Source organism: Trichophyton rubrum (assembly GCF_000151425.1).
Source record: "Trichophyton rubrum CBS 118892 genomic scaffold supercont2.10, whole genome shotgun sequence".
In the NCBI taxonomy this organism is placed as follows: Eukaryota; Fungi; Ascomycota; class Eurotiomycetes; order Onygenales; family Arthrodermataceae; genus Trichophyton; species Trichophyton rubrum.
The window spans coordinates 647403-665746 of NW_003456419.1; the positions used below are offsets into that span (position 1 = coordinate 647403).

At 46.4% G+C, this 18344-nt stretch overlaps 8 protein-coding genes across 10 annotated transcripts; 3 read left to right on the forward strand and 5 right to left on the reverse strand.

The window, feature by feature from the left end:
* Positions 1–18: 18 nt before the first annotated feature.
* On the reverse strand, positions 19–2366 carry TERG_07608 (uncharacterized protein; the record flags this gene model as incomplete). Its single annotated transcript, XM_003231944.1, has 8 exons — positions 19–393; positions 458–1011; positions 1082–1226; positions 1288–1340; positions 1395–1769; positions 1825–1848; positions 1902–1998; positions 2073–2366. The coding sequence occupies 8 exons, from the start codon at positions 2364–2366 to the stop codon at positions 19–21; spliced, it is 1917 nt and encodes a 638-aa protein (XP_003231992.1).
* Positions 2367–4870: 2504 nt separating this feature from the next.
* Positions 4871–6804, reverse strand: TERG_12568 (uncharacterized protein; the record flags this gene model as incomplete). The annotated part of the gene is made up of 4 exons (XM_003231946.2): positions 4871–5212; positions 5436–5599; positions 5656–5979; positions 6042–6804. 4 exons carry the CDS (start codon positions 6802–6804, stop codon positions 4871–4873), a joined length of 1593 nt encoding a protein of 530 aa, XP_003231994.2.
* A 227-nt stretch (positions 6805–7031) lies between these two features.
* TERG_12569 (uncharacterized protein) lies at positions 7032–7871 on the reverse strand (the record flags this gene model as incomplete). Its single annotated transcript, XM_047751513.1, has 1 exon — positions 7032–7871. The coding sequence occupies one exon, from the start codon at positions 7869–7871 to the stop codon at positions 7032–7034; it is 840 nt and encodes a 279-aa protein (XP_047607286.1).
* A 475-nt stretch (positions 7872–8346) lies between these two features.
* TERG_07611 (ornithine carbamoyltransferase, mitochondrial) lies at positions 8347–9426 on the forward strand (the record flags this gene model as incomplete). Its single annotated transcript, XM_003231947.1, has 1 exon — positions 8347–9426. One exon carries the CDS (start codon positions 8347–8349, stop codon positions 9424–9426), a length of 1080 nt encoding a protein of 359 aa, XP_003231995.1.
* Positions 9427–9927: 501 nt separating this feature from the next.
* TERG_07612 (uncharacterized protein) lies at positions 9928–11323 on the forward strand (the record flags this gene model as incomplete). Its single annotated transcript, XM_003231948.1, has 2 exons — positions 9928–9933; positions 9995–11323. 2 exons carry the CDS (start codon positions 9928–9930, stop codon positions 11321–11323), a joined length of 1335 nt encoding a protein of 444 aa, XP_003231996.1.
* A 339-nt stretch (positions 11324–11662) lies between these two features.
* On the reverse strand, positions 11663–13758 carry TERG_07613 (uncharacterized protein; the record flags this gene model as incomplete). 3 transcript variants are annotated; one of them, XM_003231949.1, is made up of 3 exons in its annotated part: positions 11663–13223; positions 13289–13559; positions 13623–13758. In XM_003231949.1, 3 exons carry the CDS (start codon positions 13756–13758, stop codon positions 11663–11665), a joined length of 1968 nt encoding a protein of 655 aa, XP_003231997.1. The 3 variants fall into 3 exon arrangements, with proteins under 3 accessions (XP_003231997.1, XP_047604789.1, XP_047607287.1); XM_047748800.1 differs by having other exon boundaries at positions 13289–13758; XM_047750419.1 differs by lacking the exons at positions 13289–13559; positions 13623–13758 and having other exon boundaries at positions 11663–13165.
* Positions 13759–14713: 955 nt separating this feature from the next.
* Positions 14714–15602, forward strand: TERG_07614 (uncharacterized protein; the record flags this gene model as incomplete). Its single annotated transcript, XM_003231950.1, has 2 exons — positions 14714–15007; positions 15081–15602. The coding sequence occupies 2 exons, from the start codon at positions 14714–14716 to the stop codon at positions 15600–15602; spliced, it is 816 nt and encodes a 271-aa protein (XP_003231998.1).
* A 319-nt stretch (positions 15603–15921) lies between these two features.
* On the reverse strand, positions 15922–16764 carry TERG_07615 (uncharacterized protein; the record flags this gene model as incomplete). The annotated part of the gene is made up of 1 exon (XM_003231951.1): positions 15922–16764. The coding sequence occupies one exon, from the start codon at positions 16762–16764 to the stop codon at positions 15922–15924; it is 843 nt and encodes a 280-aa protein (XP_003231999.1).
* Positions 16765–18344: the final 1580 nt, after the last annotated feature.

Here is an 18344-nt window from a genome sequence, read left to right on the forward strand (position 1 = left end):
AAGAAGGGGAATGAGCCATTATATACCAGAGTCTTCCTGGAAGAATTCGGCGGGATAATGGTTATCAGCGTTGCCGTACCATTTATCCCAGTTGTCGCACACTCGGCGCATTTCCTTGACATCTTCAGGGTGGGATTTGAGATACTTTACAACGTCGTTCTTATCTTCCAAGATTTGAAGAGCAAGGCCAGCAGAAGCATGCCATGCGATGTGGCAGTGCATAAGCCAGGAACCAGGGTTGTCAGCTTTGAAGGCAATGACAACAAAGCCGTTGCTGGGAAGTAGAACAACATCGCGGCGAGGTGGGTTATCAAGCTTGAGATTCAGATTCTTGCTGTTGAATGGTTCATAAGACTGCTGCAGAAGGGCGAAATCATGGCCATGGAAATGTAGCTATTTTAATAATGTTAGCGTTTGATAACCCTATGTGATGAAACGATTTCCATTATTGACATACTGGATGAGCATTTGGAGCCTGTGTTCTCGCAAGCTCTGCTTGTTTTTCTTGCCCCGTAACGACAAGGTATACCCACTGCTCATGTGTATAGTCGTTTGCTGGGTAAACAGTCCAAGTTTCAGGCCAATCTTCGATGTCCATGTTCTTCACGATGGGTTTAGAGTAGTTAAGCCACATCGGCTGGGGCCCAACCCCCCAATTCGCAATCTTTGGTGCATCAGCAGGACGGCCGGGGGGGTTCCAAATATCAATGCCGATTTTCTGCGTCTTTGTCATCAAGTCTGGTGCGAGTAATGGATCTGGTACAGTCCATTTCTGGATTGGTTTCAGTCGCTCATATGGTTCATCACGGCAACTGATATCGTATCCACCACCTTCAGATTTGGGCAGCACATTGGTCTTCTTCCCGTAGTACAACGCCCCCATCCTTTCGTCAGGCACATGATCTTTCCGGAATCTGCTGCATCCATCGCCCGCAGGTACCATGCGAATCCAGAAAGAATCCCCGTCTTTCACGTCTGGTAAGGTGTTTAGAATGACATGATAACGTTGGCCTAAGCGTGTTAGATGCCTTTTCTTCCCTATCCTTTCACTCCTTCTGAGGCAAAGTGCAGTGTCACTTACCAATACCAATGAGGATGTGAGAAGTATCATACGGCTCCAACGGAACAAGATCGGCGCCTATGACAGTAAAATTGTGCTTATCAATCGAGAAGACGAAAGTGGTATCGGTGGATGTATTAATCAACCTCATCAGATACTTTTTGCCCTTTATAGAATCATTGTTAGATTTTGAGGGTGAAATGTTTTCGAACAAGACAGTTACTCACTGCTTTCACAAGTGTGCTATAGGGTTTCCGGGTTGTATCATTGTTATAGTTTCCTATGATTATTATCAGCATCAAACCTTCAGGTTGAAGTTAGAATTATCCCATACCAATTCCATTTAAAAGTTGACTGTCCATTTCTGGGGGTATCCTGGTCTGTACTTTATAGTAGTCTTGGAAAGCACTCCTATGAAGATGATCACCCAAAAGGAGAGGGTCAATGGACGCATCATATTCTGCACTTGAAGGACCATGGATAGTCAAAGGGCCAACTAAGCCATCTGAGTACTGTAGAGAATAGTGGCTATGATACCACGTTGAACCGTACTGTGTAGCTCTAAAACTGTATGTGAAAGTGTCCTCTGGTGCAATAGGGCATTGTGTAACGCCTGGTACACCATCCATTAGAAGGTTATCGAACATTCGGAGGCCATGACAGTGGAGGGCAGTTCCATTGTATTTCAGTTTATTGGTAACAGTTATTTCTGATCTGAGTTAGTAAGGCTGTAGGAGATCAGAATCATTCTTGAGGTTACTAACCAACGATGTCGCCCCAACACGCTTCTAGTCAATGTTAATAAATGCTCCGGACTAAAATAATTGAGAGGAATACTGACGAATCCAAGGGCCTGGGTACTGGCCATTAAAGAGCATCGCATGGTTTGCAGTCACTCCGTCAAGATTGACAGTACCTTCATCCACTACCAAGTTATACTACCAGGCCAGGAGATTAGATTGCATAGTTGAAGATACACGGGTAGTAAAAGGAGATAGATTGTGAATTTTACCTTCCTTGTCACACCCTCTGGGAATATATTTTCATAATCGGTCGTAATATTGAATGCTCCTGGAGCAGGTGCTGGTCCATTACCAACCCATTTTAACCATCCAGTTTTGCTGCCATTATCAGCTGCCCAGCCCTTCATTGAAGGGTATTTGCACTCAATAACGCGGCTGTTACTATCAACATTTGGCGGGGGACTAAATGAGGGGCCGGGGAGGGTGTCTTTCCAACGAGGAACGGATAGGGAAAGGGTACATGTGGCAAAGAAGCCAATATGAAGAAGATAATTTAGCCTCATCGCGAGAGTGGGCCAAAGGGTAATCCGATATGAATTTAGTGATTTTGATCTCTTTTAATTGAGAAATGGTGGTGGGCCTTCATGATATTTATGTTTTGTCAATCTCCCATGGTTCCAAAGTGGATACAGGTATATCATATCCATCCCCGAAGGCCACAATCGGCCTCACCTCTGGCGGGTTGTAGGGCATACAAGCAGGATGACTGAGCTCCTGATGGGGAATGTAAGACGGTGCCTAAACGACGGACTTGAGCTTGCATACTCGAACTGCAGGGTAGGGAGCAAAAGCGAGTGAGACGGAGGTTGCATTTCCATTGATGGGAAAGCGGATACCCTATTGCTCAACAAATCAATTTCCTAGCGCATTCCTACGGGCCGTACTCCATGAACGGGCATCTCAATGCATTCGTTGTGATCTAGCCTCCGAAGCATCCCAATCCATGTTATGCCTGTTCATATCAAGAATGTTGAAGGCCTGCTGGGATAACGTCGATCAAGAAGCTGCCCAGAATTTCTTGAACGAGATGGATAGGAAGTTAGCTGGTGGCTATGATCTCGAAACACACGACCAATGGAAGGTAGCCGTAAATAACACAAGTTTCTATTTTAGGGCATTCTGGTCCAAAATTAGAATTTCCCACGCTTTCAAGCAGGGCAATGCATGAACGTTCCAGGGGTATCATCCCACTATTTCTCCAATTGGAAGGTTTTTCGCCACGACATGATAGAATCAAGGCCGTAACAAAATGTGGTGAATGTACTGCCTTCTGTCGAGAATTACCGCTACCTCGTATGTGTATTCCAAAACGCAGTTATCGGGCAACTGAGAATAATTTTCTTGTTAGAAACACTCAGCGCGAGTAGGTAACGAGCATGAGTTATCTCGTTTCCGAAAATTTTAAGAAAAAGGAAGATTCCTATGATGTTACCCTTGTTTCTGTGTATCATCAAGGATTACCATGACTCTTCCATCCGGGATATGTTTTCCATGCATGGAGCACATGTTCAACGGAGTTGAAGGGAACGGAAGCAAAACCTCCTGCGCTGTGTCGATCCACCCAGCGTGAGTTGGTAGTGGCAAGTCTTCAAGCATCTTGAAGGGAAATATGTAGATGTGAAAAGCAATATCATCCCATCCACCGGGGTGGACATGCAGGATGTCATTCCGTAGATAGCCAGTTGTTGGGGTGATGTTGAGAATGCGATATACGATGGCATTGTTCCTTTTGCTCACGAGAAAGGATTTCATCGACGACTGATTATCGTTATTTATCGATGAAGATTCCTCTTGGCGGGGTCCTGATCATGGTAGTTAATTATGGTGTACTTAATCCAAAATTGCCATTCATTTCCCTCGTCCCTCGTTGTCAAGCTTCTTGATATTCCCACACTTTTGCGGATACGAAGGGAGGGCATGCTCAGATGTTGTCCTCATTCTCGCTTTCAGCTATGCTGGAGTGAAGAGGTAACTCATTCACAATGAACAAACCCCCACAAAGCTCGGTTGCATTTCGGTCAATGCTCGAAAATCGAACCATGCTCAGCAATCCAGGGTTCTATTTTTTGTACCCTGAACATGCAGGATACCGGATGGAGAACTGAAGACCGTTTGGATGGACATTGCAGTGTCAAGGGCCCTTCCAAAAAACAACCTGGTTAAACCATAGTATGTGGTGGACTCGATAAACCTTTGCTCCAGATCTCGAAGCCATGTTTTCCTTCGAGGATGGAATGCGGAGGGTGGAAAGGAGGTGGATGGAGACATGCCAACATCACACTCAAACAACCACCAACCAACCCAGAGACTAATTTAAACGGCCGTATGAACTTCGTACTTCGATAATGTCGTGGCCTGGATGCTGTGTCGTAAATATAGCAGTGCATGCCAGGCCATGCTTGTTTTCTGCAGCATGCATCGTGCATCTTGCTTGTATTTCTTGGACTTGACAGCACTTCTCTCTCAGTGGCTTGAACAAATCGAACCCTGCGTTTGTCATCTGATAAAACGCAGTCGGTGGAAAGCAACGGTTAAAGTTCGATGCGTTGCATCCAAGAGTCCAGGGATCCTCCCAAGTTCGTACTGTTTTCTGAGACTGATGCCAAGGATGATGCTTGGCGAATATCCCCGGGCCGAAGGGCGTCCTTGCCAGACCATCAGCTTATCCGAATGATGCCGACTATGAGAGAGCTAAGCGGAAATGCATGGAGGGAATCTCGAGTCAACAGTAAGATAGGAGTGGCATATTCTTGCCGTATGCGTTCATGAGTCGCAGAGACCCTAGCCAAAATTCTATTCGCATCCTGTCAGGACTAGCAACTAAGCTCACTCTGCACGTAAAATAATGTACCAAAAGTCCAAAATAACCTCATCAGACATAAATAGATCAAAAGGAGAAAGAATACCCTAAGCAAAAACGTGTTCCAAGCCAACAAAACTCCTTAAAAATTTCCTTGCTAGAGCATGCAAGGAAGCATTAAAGGAAGAAACAAAGGGCCACAGCATGTTACCAACCCACATTTATACCTATTCCCCGACCCGTGTAATCGACAGTTTGCCTAAACTCTCCCAGTCTTACTCCGATATCAGCCAATAAATCAAGTTGTAGGGATCCACCCAGGGCATCCCTTAATGCTTGGTACCCTGCTCCGGTCAGGTCAGGGTGGACAGGAAGTCTCGGCGAAAGAGATGACCCTGGCGGTACTGCGAAAGGTGTATCATATTGAATTGTACCGACAGGAGAGGTGTGGTTAAAAAGCGATGTAGCGTTGATGTGTGTGACATAAAGAGTCTTCGATGACAGCGGCGACATAATCGTAAAGTCGGCAGTAGATGTCAAAAGATGTAACTACTCGGAAGGAGAGCCAAGTAAACATTTGCTTTCTGAGAAATTTCCATCCAAGAATAAGGAAAAGGAAAAATGGCATTCAGGAAGGTATACGGTTCGGCATAGAGGGGGAAAGAATGATGCTAAACCAGCACAACCCGAACTCCGGCTCGGTGACGGAAACAGTCCCGCAGCGGAGAGTATGGAATCAGGAGTTAAAACTCTGGAGAAGGGAAAATAATACCGTTGCATCTTTGATCAGTGGTCCGCTATTTCCATCACCCTGACCAGGAAGGCGTAGCCTAGGGAGAGGAGCTTCGATCTCAAACCTGGACAACGCTGCGCCAAGTCGAGGAAGTGATGGGATAGTGTTTGTATAGGTCTTGAGGGCAACGGTTGTGTTTTTCCCTAGAAAGAGGTTAGCTTCTTTATTTAGAAAGTGGTTCAAATCCGATGGACGTTACCCGAGACACATTTTGACACGAGGTCCCGTCCTGCTGTGGCACCCTCCTCACCACCGGATTCCAAGGGGTTCCACAGCGCATCAATCTCGACTTTTGTATTCTGCCCTGGGTGTATATGTAGGTTGTGCCCGATGATATGCGCAACATCACTTGAATTGTGAACCAACTTAATGTCAAAGTAGGGCATATGGGCAGTATAATTGGTTGGATTGGTGAAATTCACAGTAATCCGAGAGAGTACACTGTTCTTCGTGGTTTCAATAATTTTGATAGACTGCATATGAGGATTTATATCATTGAGAGTAAAGCCGGAGCCGTATGGTGCTTTAGAGCTGTTAGTACTAGAAATCTTTCCTGTGCCTCTTATTGTGGTAAATTAGACTCACGTTGAACAATAATATTCCCACCAGAAGGAATGTCTCGGACGATAAACTCGCCAAGGGCTGACTGCAGCTCTGCGTCGACATGGGCATCAACTCGAAGGGGGATACCTTGGCGTTCGAAGAGCATTTTTTGTAAGACTTCGGATAAGAGATCCTCATCTGTAACCTGCAGGGGTGCCTTTTGAATGTCGAATTCTACTACCATTATTGGGTTTCCATCCGCGTCATCCACAGCTCGCTGAACTCTTGCATTCTGCCACTGCTTGATGTTGATAATGCCAAGTTTGTGATCATGATAGAACACATCAGCATTAGTACGAACTCGTGAAATATTCACAGGAACATTAAGATGGCTTGGTAAACCAACGACAGCCTGCACCAAAGCTGAAACCTTGGGCATAGACTCTGGGGTATTCGGCCTTGAAATTGGATCAGGGAGATAAAAATGAACGTTCTTCATCGAGAAGCGTTTGATTAATCGTGAAAATCCTGGGCTGGTAAACGGAAATGGAACAGTAACACTATTCAGCAGCTCCTGTAACCACTGAGGGACAGTTGGGGAGACCATCGATCCTCCTCGAACGTAGATTGTGGTAACGAGCCCACGAATATATTTACTTATCAATAAATCAAGCGGTGATGCTGTAGTCCCAGGGCAGCTGCTAATAAGCTTTCGCGGAACCTTAGGGGCGAAGCCATGTATAGATATGGTTATAGGTTTTCTTGGCTCAATATTCACTGAATCGGTTGTGGCATTTGCCACCATAATGTAGGCTTCATCGGGGGTGCAGCTAGGGACGAATATGTCGAACTCGACTGGTGGTAATTGCAAATGGATAGGATACCGATTAGATATTGCAACAGCCACATCAGCAACTACGGCTTTCGATTTTCCAGGGCCCGAACTCTCATGGATGTCTAGGTTTGTGATATTGAAATCGGGGAGAACAGAGAAATCTGAAAGGCAGTATTAGTACTTGGTCAGGCAGGTTTTTATGTCCTTGAGTCCTTGAAGGAAGCATGAAAATGAGAACGAGGGAATATCAAAAAGCGGTAGGGGGGAAGGGCCACCAGACCTCGCAGCACCACAGTCTCTGTTATATATTGTGACCCCAGATACAAAAGACCAGATTTCAACGGGACCCTCGCCATTCCTTTAAGGCTCAATTGGGCAATATTGCCCTCAATCAAGTCACTGACGGCCCCTTTGATTCCATCGGGATTACCCGTTGCAATCTCTGCGATAAAGTCGATCTCATTAAGATATCCATTCCGAATATTAATTTTGATCGGAGGGAGAGAAACAGTGGCTAGCAGAGCATCTTCATACTCTGGAAGATATATGTCCACCTCTGATTTTTCAGATTCGACCTCGTGCCCTATCCATGTTCCAAATCTGCCAAGGTCTCGGACAGTTGGGTTTTTCACACGAGATGCGTCCAAAACAACGGTACCACGCACCCTCGTTTTTATACCAGAGGGAGTAAAAGTTGTGATGGACAGTCCGGTTGGCTTGAAAACTGTGGCTTCTTGGGCATATTGTTTCATCATTGATGGCGCGGCAAATCTCAGAATTAGAATGGCAATGACTGAGAGACAGAGAACGACGAGTGCGATCACCGTAGGCCATCGCAGCCCACGGTTCTTCTGCCGAGATATCGAGTCTATAAAATCATCTTCGTCCTCCTGTAGGCCTTCGTGTCTGTGTGCAAGTAGTGGTGTGGTTTCCGACAGAGCTGGGTCGTGATCGTGGTCTACCACAGCCTCCCGGCGGCTAGATAGCTGTGGAGATTGCCATTCCCCTGGTGGAGGGCTGACCGTAGTGTTGGTCATTGTTATCTGACTTAAGAGCGGTCTCAGGTATGTTTTATCGAAGCAAACACTCCATAGCTTTCAACGCTCCAGGGTTGCATGTCGTCTCTCTCAACTGTTCGATGACGACAAGCGATGAGGACCAATGGGCCGAGAAGCGCCGCCTGCGGTTTTCCCGCTTGCGTTAGCGCGCGCGTGACCGGGGCTCCACAGTATTATTCCGATTATGTAATGAAACCCAATATTGAAGCGTTTCTTTCTCTCAAGCTTGATGACTCTTTTGGAGTAGCACAAACATTGAGAGAGGACAGCTGAGCAAGGCAAAACATTTTGCTTACCTTTTTGACTGTCCTTTCTTTAGTCTGATTGACCGGGCGTTTCTCTCTATATTGCTCTAATTTATTGACTTCAAGTACCCTTGCAGTCACAGCCATAACTTCAACGTTAGCAATCAAGGCCGTCAGATTGAACTCGGAGATATACAGATCAAATAAAGATGCATTCCATTCTTCGAAGAAGAGGCATTGGGAACGTTGCAAAGCTTCAGTCTCGAACATACGCTGCTCCCTCGGCCCTACCACCCAGACACCTCCTCTCGATAGCAGACCTTACCCCAGCTGAGTTCACAGCTCTAGTTCGAAATGGCCTGTCCCATAAGCAGGCAATCAAATCCGGGTCAATTCCGCAGTCTCTCAGAGGTGTATTATCAGGCCAAACAGTTGCCATGGTCTTCCACAAGCGGAGCACGCGAACTAGAGTTTCCACCGAAGCGGCGGTGACACGGATGGGTGGTCATCCGATGTTTCTCGGAAAAGATGATATCCAATTAGGGGTTAATGAGTCTCTTTACGATACTTCAGTAGTTCTCTCCTCCATGGTATCATGTATTGTTGCCCGTGTTGGTCCACACTCCGACGTGGCCAATCTCGCCAAGCACTCAGCCGTTCCGGTGATAAATGCTTTGTGCGACACCTTCCATCCACTGCAAACCATAGCCGACTTCATCACAATCAAAGAAACCTTTGCACCCCAGTTGACTCCAGGTCAGAGTACGTCGTCGTCTCTGGGGCTGGAAGGGTTGAAGATCGCATGGGTTGGAGACGCAAACAACGTGCTGTTTGACCTCGCAATTGGAGCAACTAAAATGGGTGTGGATGTCGCTGTTGCCACTCCCAAAGGCTATGAGATGCCCACTCATATTGTTGACCTAGTCAAACATGCAGGGGAAGGTGTCCGAACTCCCGGTTCCCTTACGCAGACCTATTCGCCCGAAGAAGCGGTCAAGAAGGCAGATGTGATTGTAACCGATACGTGGGTATCAATGGGACAAGAAGAAGAGAAACTACAGCGCTTGAAGGCGTTTGAAAATTTCCAGGTTACCAGCGAGCTCGCAAGGCGTGGAGGAGCTAACGAGGGCTGGCGTTTCATGCACTGTCTGCCTCGGCACCCCGAGGAAGTCAGTGATGAGGTTTTCTATGGAAAGCGATCTCTGGTGTTCCCAGAAGCTGAAAACCGACTCTGGGCTGCGATATCGGCTATTCAATCCTTCGTAGTGCAGAAGGGCCGAATTGTCTGAGTGTTACTCGACCCCTTTTGTACTAGAACCTTCACCTTTTGGATCTTGCTGTGCTAAAGTGCCACTTCAAAGGGCAGAGCATATTCAAAATGTGATTATTCGGGGTCAGAGCGTTTGCTTTCTCTTTAGTTATATCTTTTATTCATCAAGCCCTCCTTCATGTTGCAATGTCATCTTCTTTCTTTCACCCGCAACTTATACATAGTCGGGCGAGGTACCTTCACGTGCTCTTCCTGTCGGGTGCTTATCGATAAAGCTTAATGGTCTGTGCACTGTATGGGGGCTTATCCGTTTTAGGATTAGCGCCTAGTGCTTTCTCCCCACGCCCAAAACCTGTATCAAAAGTTCAACTTATCCTGTGACTAGATAAGGACTCAACTACTTGGAAGACTCTTTGGTTATTGACAATTTGGCAAGACTTGTTCCTACTAGCAGTTGTTGAGTATTTCCATTCCCCTGGGCCGAGCTCTACATACAGACGGCCCTTTTATAACTACCACGATGGAGGTTCGTAATACCCATTTGCTGTAGGGTATAAGAGTATCTAACACCCAACATCTCTAAATAGTCATTACCTGACTCCGAATCGTGTGGATTTCGCTCCCGCCGCTCCCACACATCGTTACAACACATTTCCATGGCACCATTAACTTCCCGGTTCCCTCTCGATGCCGAGGATGAAAACCCCGTTTCCTTTGTCAACCGAGATAGGGCGGGAATAGACACCGAGCAGAGTACATATCAGCCCCATACTATGACCAGCTCATATCTCTCCAGCGTATCTGTACCTGCAACACCGTCACTTCTATCTCAATCGCGAAATGTCTCCCAGACGGACCTTGCGAGAAAGAAGAAAGACTCTCAAGGAATGCTTTTGAGTGAATCACGTTTATATGCACTCGATGTTGCAGGGCCACTACATCATCAACAACTTCGCCATCACAAACGATCTAAGAGCTACAATCCGCGAAGCGGAATGATGGGATCTAGCGGAACATCTACACCCCGGATCCAAGATGGAGAATGGATACTACGGACTGGATTGGCGCTGGCGTCATCAACTCGTGAAGAAAAGGGCCAGTCATGGTTAGTCAAACGAGAAAGTTCAACAAGTCTCGTTTCACATGACGAAGATGGACGGAAAACCCATAGTCGTGGGAGATCGGACTTTCAAGGTCGCCGGTCGGGAATGTCGACCCCTCTGGCCCAGTCAAGCAGGGGGTCACATTCTCATGCAGCAAGCAAACGCTCCAGTCGAGTTGACCTTGCTATGACACCATCTTTCCCTACAGGCCATTCTCATCAGTCCGGTATCGTCACCCCTCGATCAAGGGACATTCCTGGGCTGGTTCCTGATTTTCTAGATGAGTCAATCCGGGAAGAATTAGCTGCTTTGCAGACCCATTTACCAGAAAACGGCAATATCGATAATAATGAAACTGGGCAAAACAGCACGCTTCCATTTGCATCTCAGGAATACTATGAGTCCGATTTAAGCGAGGATGATTCTGAAGACGAAGAGATTAGCGAAATTGAGGTGCACCGTCTCACTCGGGAGCGTGGCTTCGGCCTAGGTTCATGGATAGATAGGTTAGTTGAATGGACCGTGTTTGGCTCCGAAGACGAATCAGTCCAGCCACCTGTCATTCATGGTTCCTACCGGCGAGGACAGAGAGTAAACCTCAATGTTGACAGCAACACACAAGAAATAACTGAGCTAAACCCTACAGACCAGCTAGAAACTGCATCTAACTCAGGAACGGAAAGAAATGATGACCCCGGTTCTGACACCGAGAAATTTTCAACCACCATGAAGATTATCCCCGCGGACGAAGAAGGCGGCTGGGCAAATGATGTAAGATGGCTATTGCGTGTTGCTGGGAATGCAGCATTATGAGCTTTGTTTCATTCGATTATGACTTCAAATGTTCAGTCATGTATATAATCACATCTACCGGCCTAAATAAACCTAATTATAGGCCGCTGTCCCCTTGTTACACCACTCAGAGAGAACTGCTTTTGATTGTTTCCGGTTAGAAATGGCTAGTAAATAAATGACATTCCTTCAAAACTAGTATAATATATAATGAAGTAAGTATTACTTGACAAAATACTATGCATTGCAACTTCCACTGACGGCCTACAAATGACACCAGTAAATAGGGTTCTTATGAAAGAACACAAACCTGTCGATGATTTAAATAAAGAGTATTATAACATCTAGCATTGCTCTCATTTATACATCAGTTATCTTCGCCGCATCTCTTGCTAGTTGCAAATCCTGTCCTACAACACCAACCTCATTCAAATATAAGCTGAACGCCGCCAATAGTTCGGATAACCCATTTTTAAGAGCATTAATCACAATTTCAACCTGCTCTACTGATCGCGAATGTTGCACTCCATCCAAGTTCTCTGAGTCAACTTCGCTCCAGTGCGGCTTCAGCCCGTCCTTACCAACCAGTGACTCTAGAGCCATGATCGTTTTTGTAAACAGCTTAACCACAGAAGGAACATCAGTCTGGACTTTGCCGAACTGATCTTCCTCTAAACTGGCTATAAGCAGGCATTTGAGAGACTCCGTGGCATCAATAATGGGTGCAAGTTTGGAATGCGGGGAGCCTAGTGCAATCCCTCGTAGGCGGTTCGCGAATGACTGCCTGAAAGGTAATCCAACTGGGGACTTCATGAACTGTTGTATTATGGGGTTAGGTGGACCGCTTGCACTCGGAGGACTCGTCAGGAGCTTTAATTCCTGTGCCGAGTTGGATATAGTGCGCTTTTGCTCGGGACTTAACAGGGCATTGGAGGCGTGAGTGATAGCTGCACGAGCTCTGGCCTTTGCTGCAGGCGTCCAATCCTGTGATTGTCCGTAAGACTTAGCTACGGGGCCAAACGCAGCCTCAAATTTTTCCGACCGTGTGTTAGGTTTGGGTGATGCAAGTAAAATATTCTCGTTCTTGGATGGCTGTGTGATTCGAGGCAGAGTTTGTACCATCTCCTGTGTTTTTGGCCCAGACTCCTTTGGGCCATCGGTAGCGCCTGTAGCTTGTGGCTGAGGGTTTTGATATTCTTGTATTCTAGATGTAATTCCGTTGAGAATGTCCTCTGATGCCTTTAATATCTGACTCCACGCTGAGCCTCCGCTTCTATCAATATCTTTGAATATTTCCTTCCGTCTGTCTGGAAATTCTTGGCTGATAAGGCAAAGCTCCCAAAAGGCAAAGGCTAGCACTGTCTCCTTTTTTGACTTAAGTCCATTAAGGAGACTTCCATTAGGGTCTGCTACACCATGTGTGAGTGGATTGCCCTTCTTCAACGGCGCCTGACCCAGGAATGCAGAGAACAAGAAATTTGATATCTGCCATAGCATCACAAGCAGAGACCCTGATGTTGCAGACCGCAGGTGGAACATTATATTGGACGGTGGAAGTAGACCGGGTGGATCAGCTGCTGATCGAGGAAAGTTCCAAAACAGCTTTGCAAAGTAAAGCGTCCAGCTCCAGGCGGTCCGACGGAAGAAGAGCATGTAGAGTATTGGACCTATAACTGCAGTCGTAGAGCCAATGATGGCCGATTCAAATAGAATATTTGGCGCAATGTTGCTAAACTGCACAGAGAGAGGGGCCAGTCGATGCGTTCTCCGGCTTGTCGTTAAGGGACTTCGCTTCGCAACAGGAACAGGGACCTCATCCATGTCAAAGTAGAGATGCATTGATGACTGGACCAGAGCCAGCATAATGAAAAAACAATGAAGATATATCGGTCGTTCGTTCAGGTGTGATCGTTCATATGACCTGGTTTCCCAAAGTGTTAGATTCAGTCCTTAATCAACGCTAATGCATCCGTTTGCATCACCTACTTTCCGGGATTCACCCAGTTCAATTGAGCATCAGCCGAGGAAGACCATTTATAAACTTCACTAAACCACCATGCTGAGAACAGGTACCAGACGACGGTTTGTATGGAGTTAAAAGAGAGGATAGCAAGTCTGAGATTGTGAAAATGAGAGGTTGCGATACGCACACCGACGTGCATCTGCCCGACCCGTAGTATAAACACACATAGCCCCGAAACGAAAAGAAGAAGAGCTCGAACTCCACAGGGCCCGAGAGGAAACCATGACCAAAATACTTGAGGTGAAGGAGTTAGTGGATGTTCTAGTTCTGGCAATGCGCGTCCAAATTGGCACTTACACGATGACTTAACCCCAATGAAAAATGAAATCACATAACACGCAAGGAGCACAAAAGCTGAAGCGTGTACAAATCTTCTATGAAGTGTAGACGTTAATATCCGTCTATACGGCCTTGACTTGACGGGCGCTGCCATGGCGGTTGGAGAGCTTCTCGCAGGAGATAGTTTGGTGGTTATCGCATAGCTCGATGTTGGAAGACAAGAGGAGTTGGATGGCTAATGGTATATAGCCAGCTGAAACATCCACATAGAGCAACTAGCGTAGGCAGTACTCTGTACCCGTCGGTTTAGTCCAGGAATAAATTCAAATTGGTAATGGGTTTCGGTTTCAACAGCTCTGTGGTTTGCTCTTCATCACGACCTCGCTGTTTTTTTTTTTTTTTTTTTTTTCCTCGCGAAATGAAAGTCAACAAGGAAAGCCACTTAGCTCGGCGCCAGCCTCATATGGCGCAGAAAGTACCTGATTATGTAAGTCAATGCTACTTTTTGTCTTTCAGCATTGTAGGAGGAATAAGGTCGAAGAGATACAAGTGGTTGGCGAGCTTAATCATGTTATTACTACATACTGCAGCAACTCAACTTATTGGCTTGATTAACAGCATTATTACCCCAGCAATCCTACCGGTAGGGGTTACGATAGCGCTAAGAGTAAATGGCACCCGTGGTCGTTTTGGGTCTACGGCGGTTATTGTCAAAATATGTAGCCGTACTTATTAATAAAGACTGGTAATACTCCAAGCAGCCAGCATGTACTTCTATACATTGCTCCAGCTACGCTCCGATGTCTCCCTTGATAGCCTGTTGTGGCGCTTAGCGGTAAAGACAGCGCTTATACTCGCGATTGGTAAATAGAGGCTGGAACAAGAATGGAAGGTTAAGCGGCGGGAAATCTAGCCAATTACCAGTTGTCACATGACACACGTCTCATGCCTCTATGATGACGCTCTCTGCTCCATCTCAAGGAACATTCAACCAACAAGCAACAAGCCGCATCTCGCTCTTCCATCCATCTCTATAACACACATCTCGGCTTCTTTTCCTCCTACCCATTTGCCTTCTCACTTCGCTTCAGGTTCGCATAATAGCTGGGATGTCGTTCGATAGACTATCGTCCTTGGAAGCGCAGCCGTCAGGCAGGCGCCAAGCGGACTCTGAGTATCACGACGACCCGGAATTTCAACGCTTGACGGACTTTCTTTCTAATAAGATCTTCACTTTAACCTCTAATACCACCCGGCTATCCAACCAAATATCGCTTCTCGGGACGAAGCGTGATACAGACCGTGCGAGAGAGCGAGTACACAACCTACTAGAGGAAACTAGGGAGGGGTTCCGGGAGGCTGCAGAAGGGATCAAGAAGATACAAGCATGGAAGGATGTTACTGTAAGCGCAATCGGCAATGCACTTGATAGTTACGATGTTGTGCTCTGTTTTACTGATATGATAGCCTTCCTAGCCCGCTCAAAAGTGGACCCAAGACAACCTTTCATCCAAATTCAAATCTACTCTTGACGAATTTCAAGCTGTCCAGCGCCGCGCCCTCGAGAAACAACGCGCATCCACTGCAGCCGCACGAACAGCTATAGAGGAGTCTACTGCGCACACCGTCCCTGAAGGCGAGGAGAACCAGGGTTTACAGCAACTCCAAGAACAGCCTCGTCTCGCCTCGCAAGATGATGTTGATTTCCAAGAAGCACTCATCATCGAACGCGAGGCTGAAATCCGGAACATTGAACAGAGTGTCGGGGAACTCAACGAACTATTCCGAGATGTTGGCCACATTGTTCGGGAACAAGGTGGACAAATCGACATAATCAGTGAGAACGTGTACAACACAAGAGACGACACGCGAGGAGCAGAGCGGGAACTTCGGACTGCGAGCAGGCATCAGAAGAATGCTCGAAACAAGATGTGCTGCCTGCTAGTTATCATGGCTATCATCCTAATTATCATTGTGTTGGCCGTTGTACTGGGTTGAGTAACCCGATACTAAGGTAGACCGGCTAGTCAAGTCTCCGATTTGTACCATTTCCCCATACTGCTTGCTGAGGAGTTTACGGCGCATGCGTTATATTTACCACTTGTTTTACATTTCATATGTCACCATTCCTAATCTGCTATGGATCTAGAGCTCATCAGCTATATTAATACCCCACTTGCTTTGGCCGTGATGTGACGGGAGTTGAATCATCTAAGATATTTTGCTTTTCCCCTTCCGTACATATACATATCTTACACATATATTACAATCTCAGGCGCCATTGCCTTAGTATCATTATCGCAAATCCTGCAGCCAGTTATAGGCCCACGAACCGGCTAGCTCTCATTCTTAAACCTTCCCATGAATTTAATTTCGGCCGAACATCGAGAAAGAAGTTCAGCTTCCCTCCATCTCCCTTCCGATCGGACTTTCCTTGGTAGAAGTCAATAACATATTCTAACCTTGTGCCGTCGCATCGCTCAACAACCCAATCGTGCCGGTCAAAAGGAAGTTGATAACCCAATAGTCCATTCCATCTTGCACGAGGGCTCAGATATTGAGTCTCGGCACCTAATCCCCGAAATGAGTATAATTTTGGCCCGCCGCATTTTGTGCTTCCAGGATCTGACACAGGCCCTTTTGACTCCCAATCTAATATCTCCGCCCAAGCTCTTTCATTCACAGCATTATGTATTGGTATTATCGATGCCACAGACGTAGCGAGTTCGGTGGCATTCTTGGTAGACGACGGAGTGTTATTTTTGCGCATCAACGCATCAAAGAATTGCCGTTCAGACGGATATATCCAGTTCCCGGTTTTGCCATCGGTGCCCGTTTCAGATTCCGCATTTGAGGGTATTCCGTGTGATGCAACCGTTACTGCTGGTTGTTGCGCGTATGGAGATGTAGGAGGTGATCGTTCAGAAGCTGGTTTGCTAGATGGTAATGCGCGTGGGATACTACTGACTTCGCGGTCCGTAGAAAGAGCCCTTTGAAGCTTAGCTGGACGTTCATTAGGGGTTTCAGAAGGAGTATTGTGCGGTGGGGGGTTTTTGTTCTGAGCCAGCCAGATCTCTCGAGTCTTGTGGTCAACTGGACAGCCGTCAGGCGCCGACTTGGTCTCTGGAGGTGGAACTGGTGTGCTAACGCTGGCGCCCATGGCTGGGTTAATCGCGGAAAAGGGTTATCAGTCGTAACTAGGTGCAGAGGATTGTAATTGATGATAAGCAACTACTCCATTCCCGATAGCTGCAGGTTAAAAAGAAGCGCCCAACTTCTCTTGATAAGTGCCTAGGTAACCACTGGAATGCCAATAAAGGTTCCTACGGGCAGGTACCTCTAACTTCAATTTACGGATTATATATAGTCCATGTCGTCAATTTAAGCTCTAGCTTAATCATAAGGTTGTATATTAAACTTCACAAACCTTGAGCCTTCCGGTGTTTATGTCTCCAGCCTCATCTCTCTATCAAATATTACTGCTTGTTTACAGGTTTATTGGAAAAGTAACAAGATCTCTCGCAAGTGCAATTTTTGCAATTTTTTGGCTATATGGCAAACTTATCAGCCATACATTGACTAGCCGAAAGTCATTTTACAAGCTCCTTGAGATTCTCAAAGGGCCATCACTTTACAAAGCTGCCATTATACCACCTTTTTGCGATCAGGAAAGCCCGAAGCCAATAAATTGTATATCAAACTATCCTCTAGTCGGCAGACCTTGATGTATTTGAATTCTCTACTGGCATAGCAGCGTTGCAATAAAAGGCCGGGCGTTAGACCGCTCGCTACGAGTGCACCAGCACTCGGCAATACAGGAATGCAGATATATTCACTAAGCTATGGATATTATTGAGGAGGGCTATGTGGAAGATTAGTCCTCTTCGCCGCTATCCATGAACAAGCGCATAGTCTCGAATGGATGGACTGGATATGTGGTGACTGTGGTGACTGCGCGTACGGGGAACTATTCTCTAACTCTAATCTACCAGCCATTTTTACGAAATCGGTCCTCAAAGCGCATCTAGTTTTCCAGAACACCCAGTGCGTTCACGCCGGCTTGTCTCTTTGGCTAATTCCCCAAACTTCCTAAACCCGACTCTAAAAGCATGCAGATAGACGAATATCCACACAACATATTTCTATCAAGCTTCGGATCAGCAAGGCCTACTGTTAAATTTGGGGATTTAGATGACGGTATGCTGGAAGACTCATATATAAAATCCAATCCTCCATGCTGCTCACTGATTTGTCGCCTTTTCCGAGGGCGTCGACAAAAAACTACAAGGACGCTCAATCGCATGATACTCCAGCCTCAAAGGCGGGGAGACGCAGTTGACAATAATCAGACAGCATGGTGTCTTGCTAAAATATTCAGCCTCATGGGACCTCTATGCTGATTCCTCCGAAAACCCAGACTCTATGAGTGAATTTGAATCCGCATAGGCCATAGAAGGTGGCGGGTATCTCGACCGCAGAACAGGCGAAGCCAAGCCATTCATCGATGTCGGCACTCTAAGAGAGGAATTATCAAAAATGCCTCGAATATTTATACTAATCTGTGTCTTTTGCCTCGCAGGCTTGATGGTGTTGACTTACTAGTATCCAAATCCTTCATTCAGGTCAATGGATTATTCGTAGCATATGAATACAGCTGTCACTTACTGGAGGTCTCCATCGACCAATCAACGTAACAGTCACTCTTCGCTCAATCACTTGGTTAAGGCGTCTGCAGGTCAA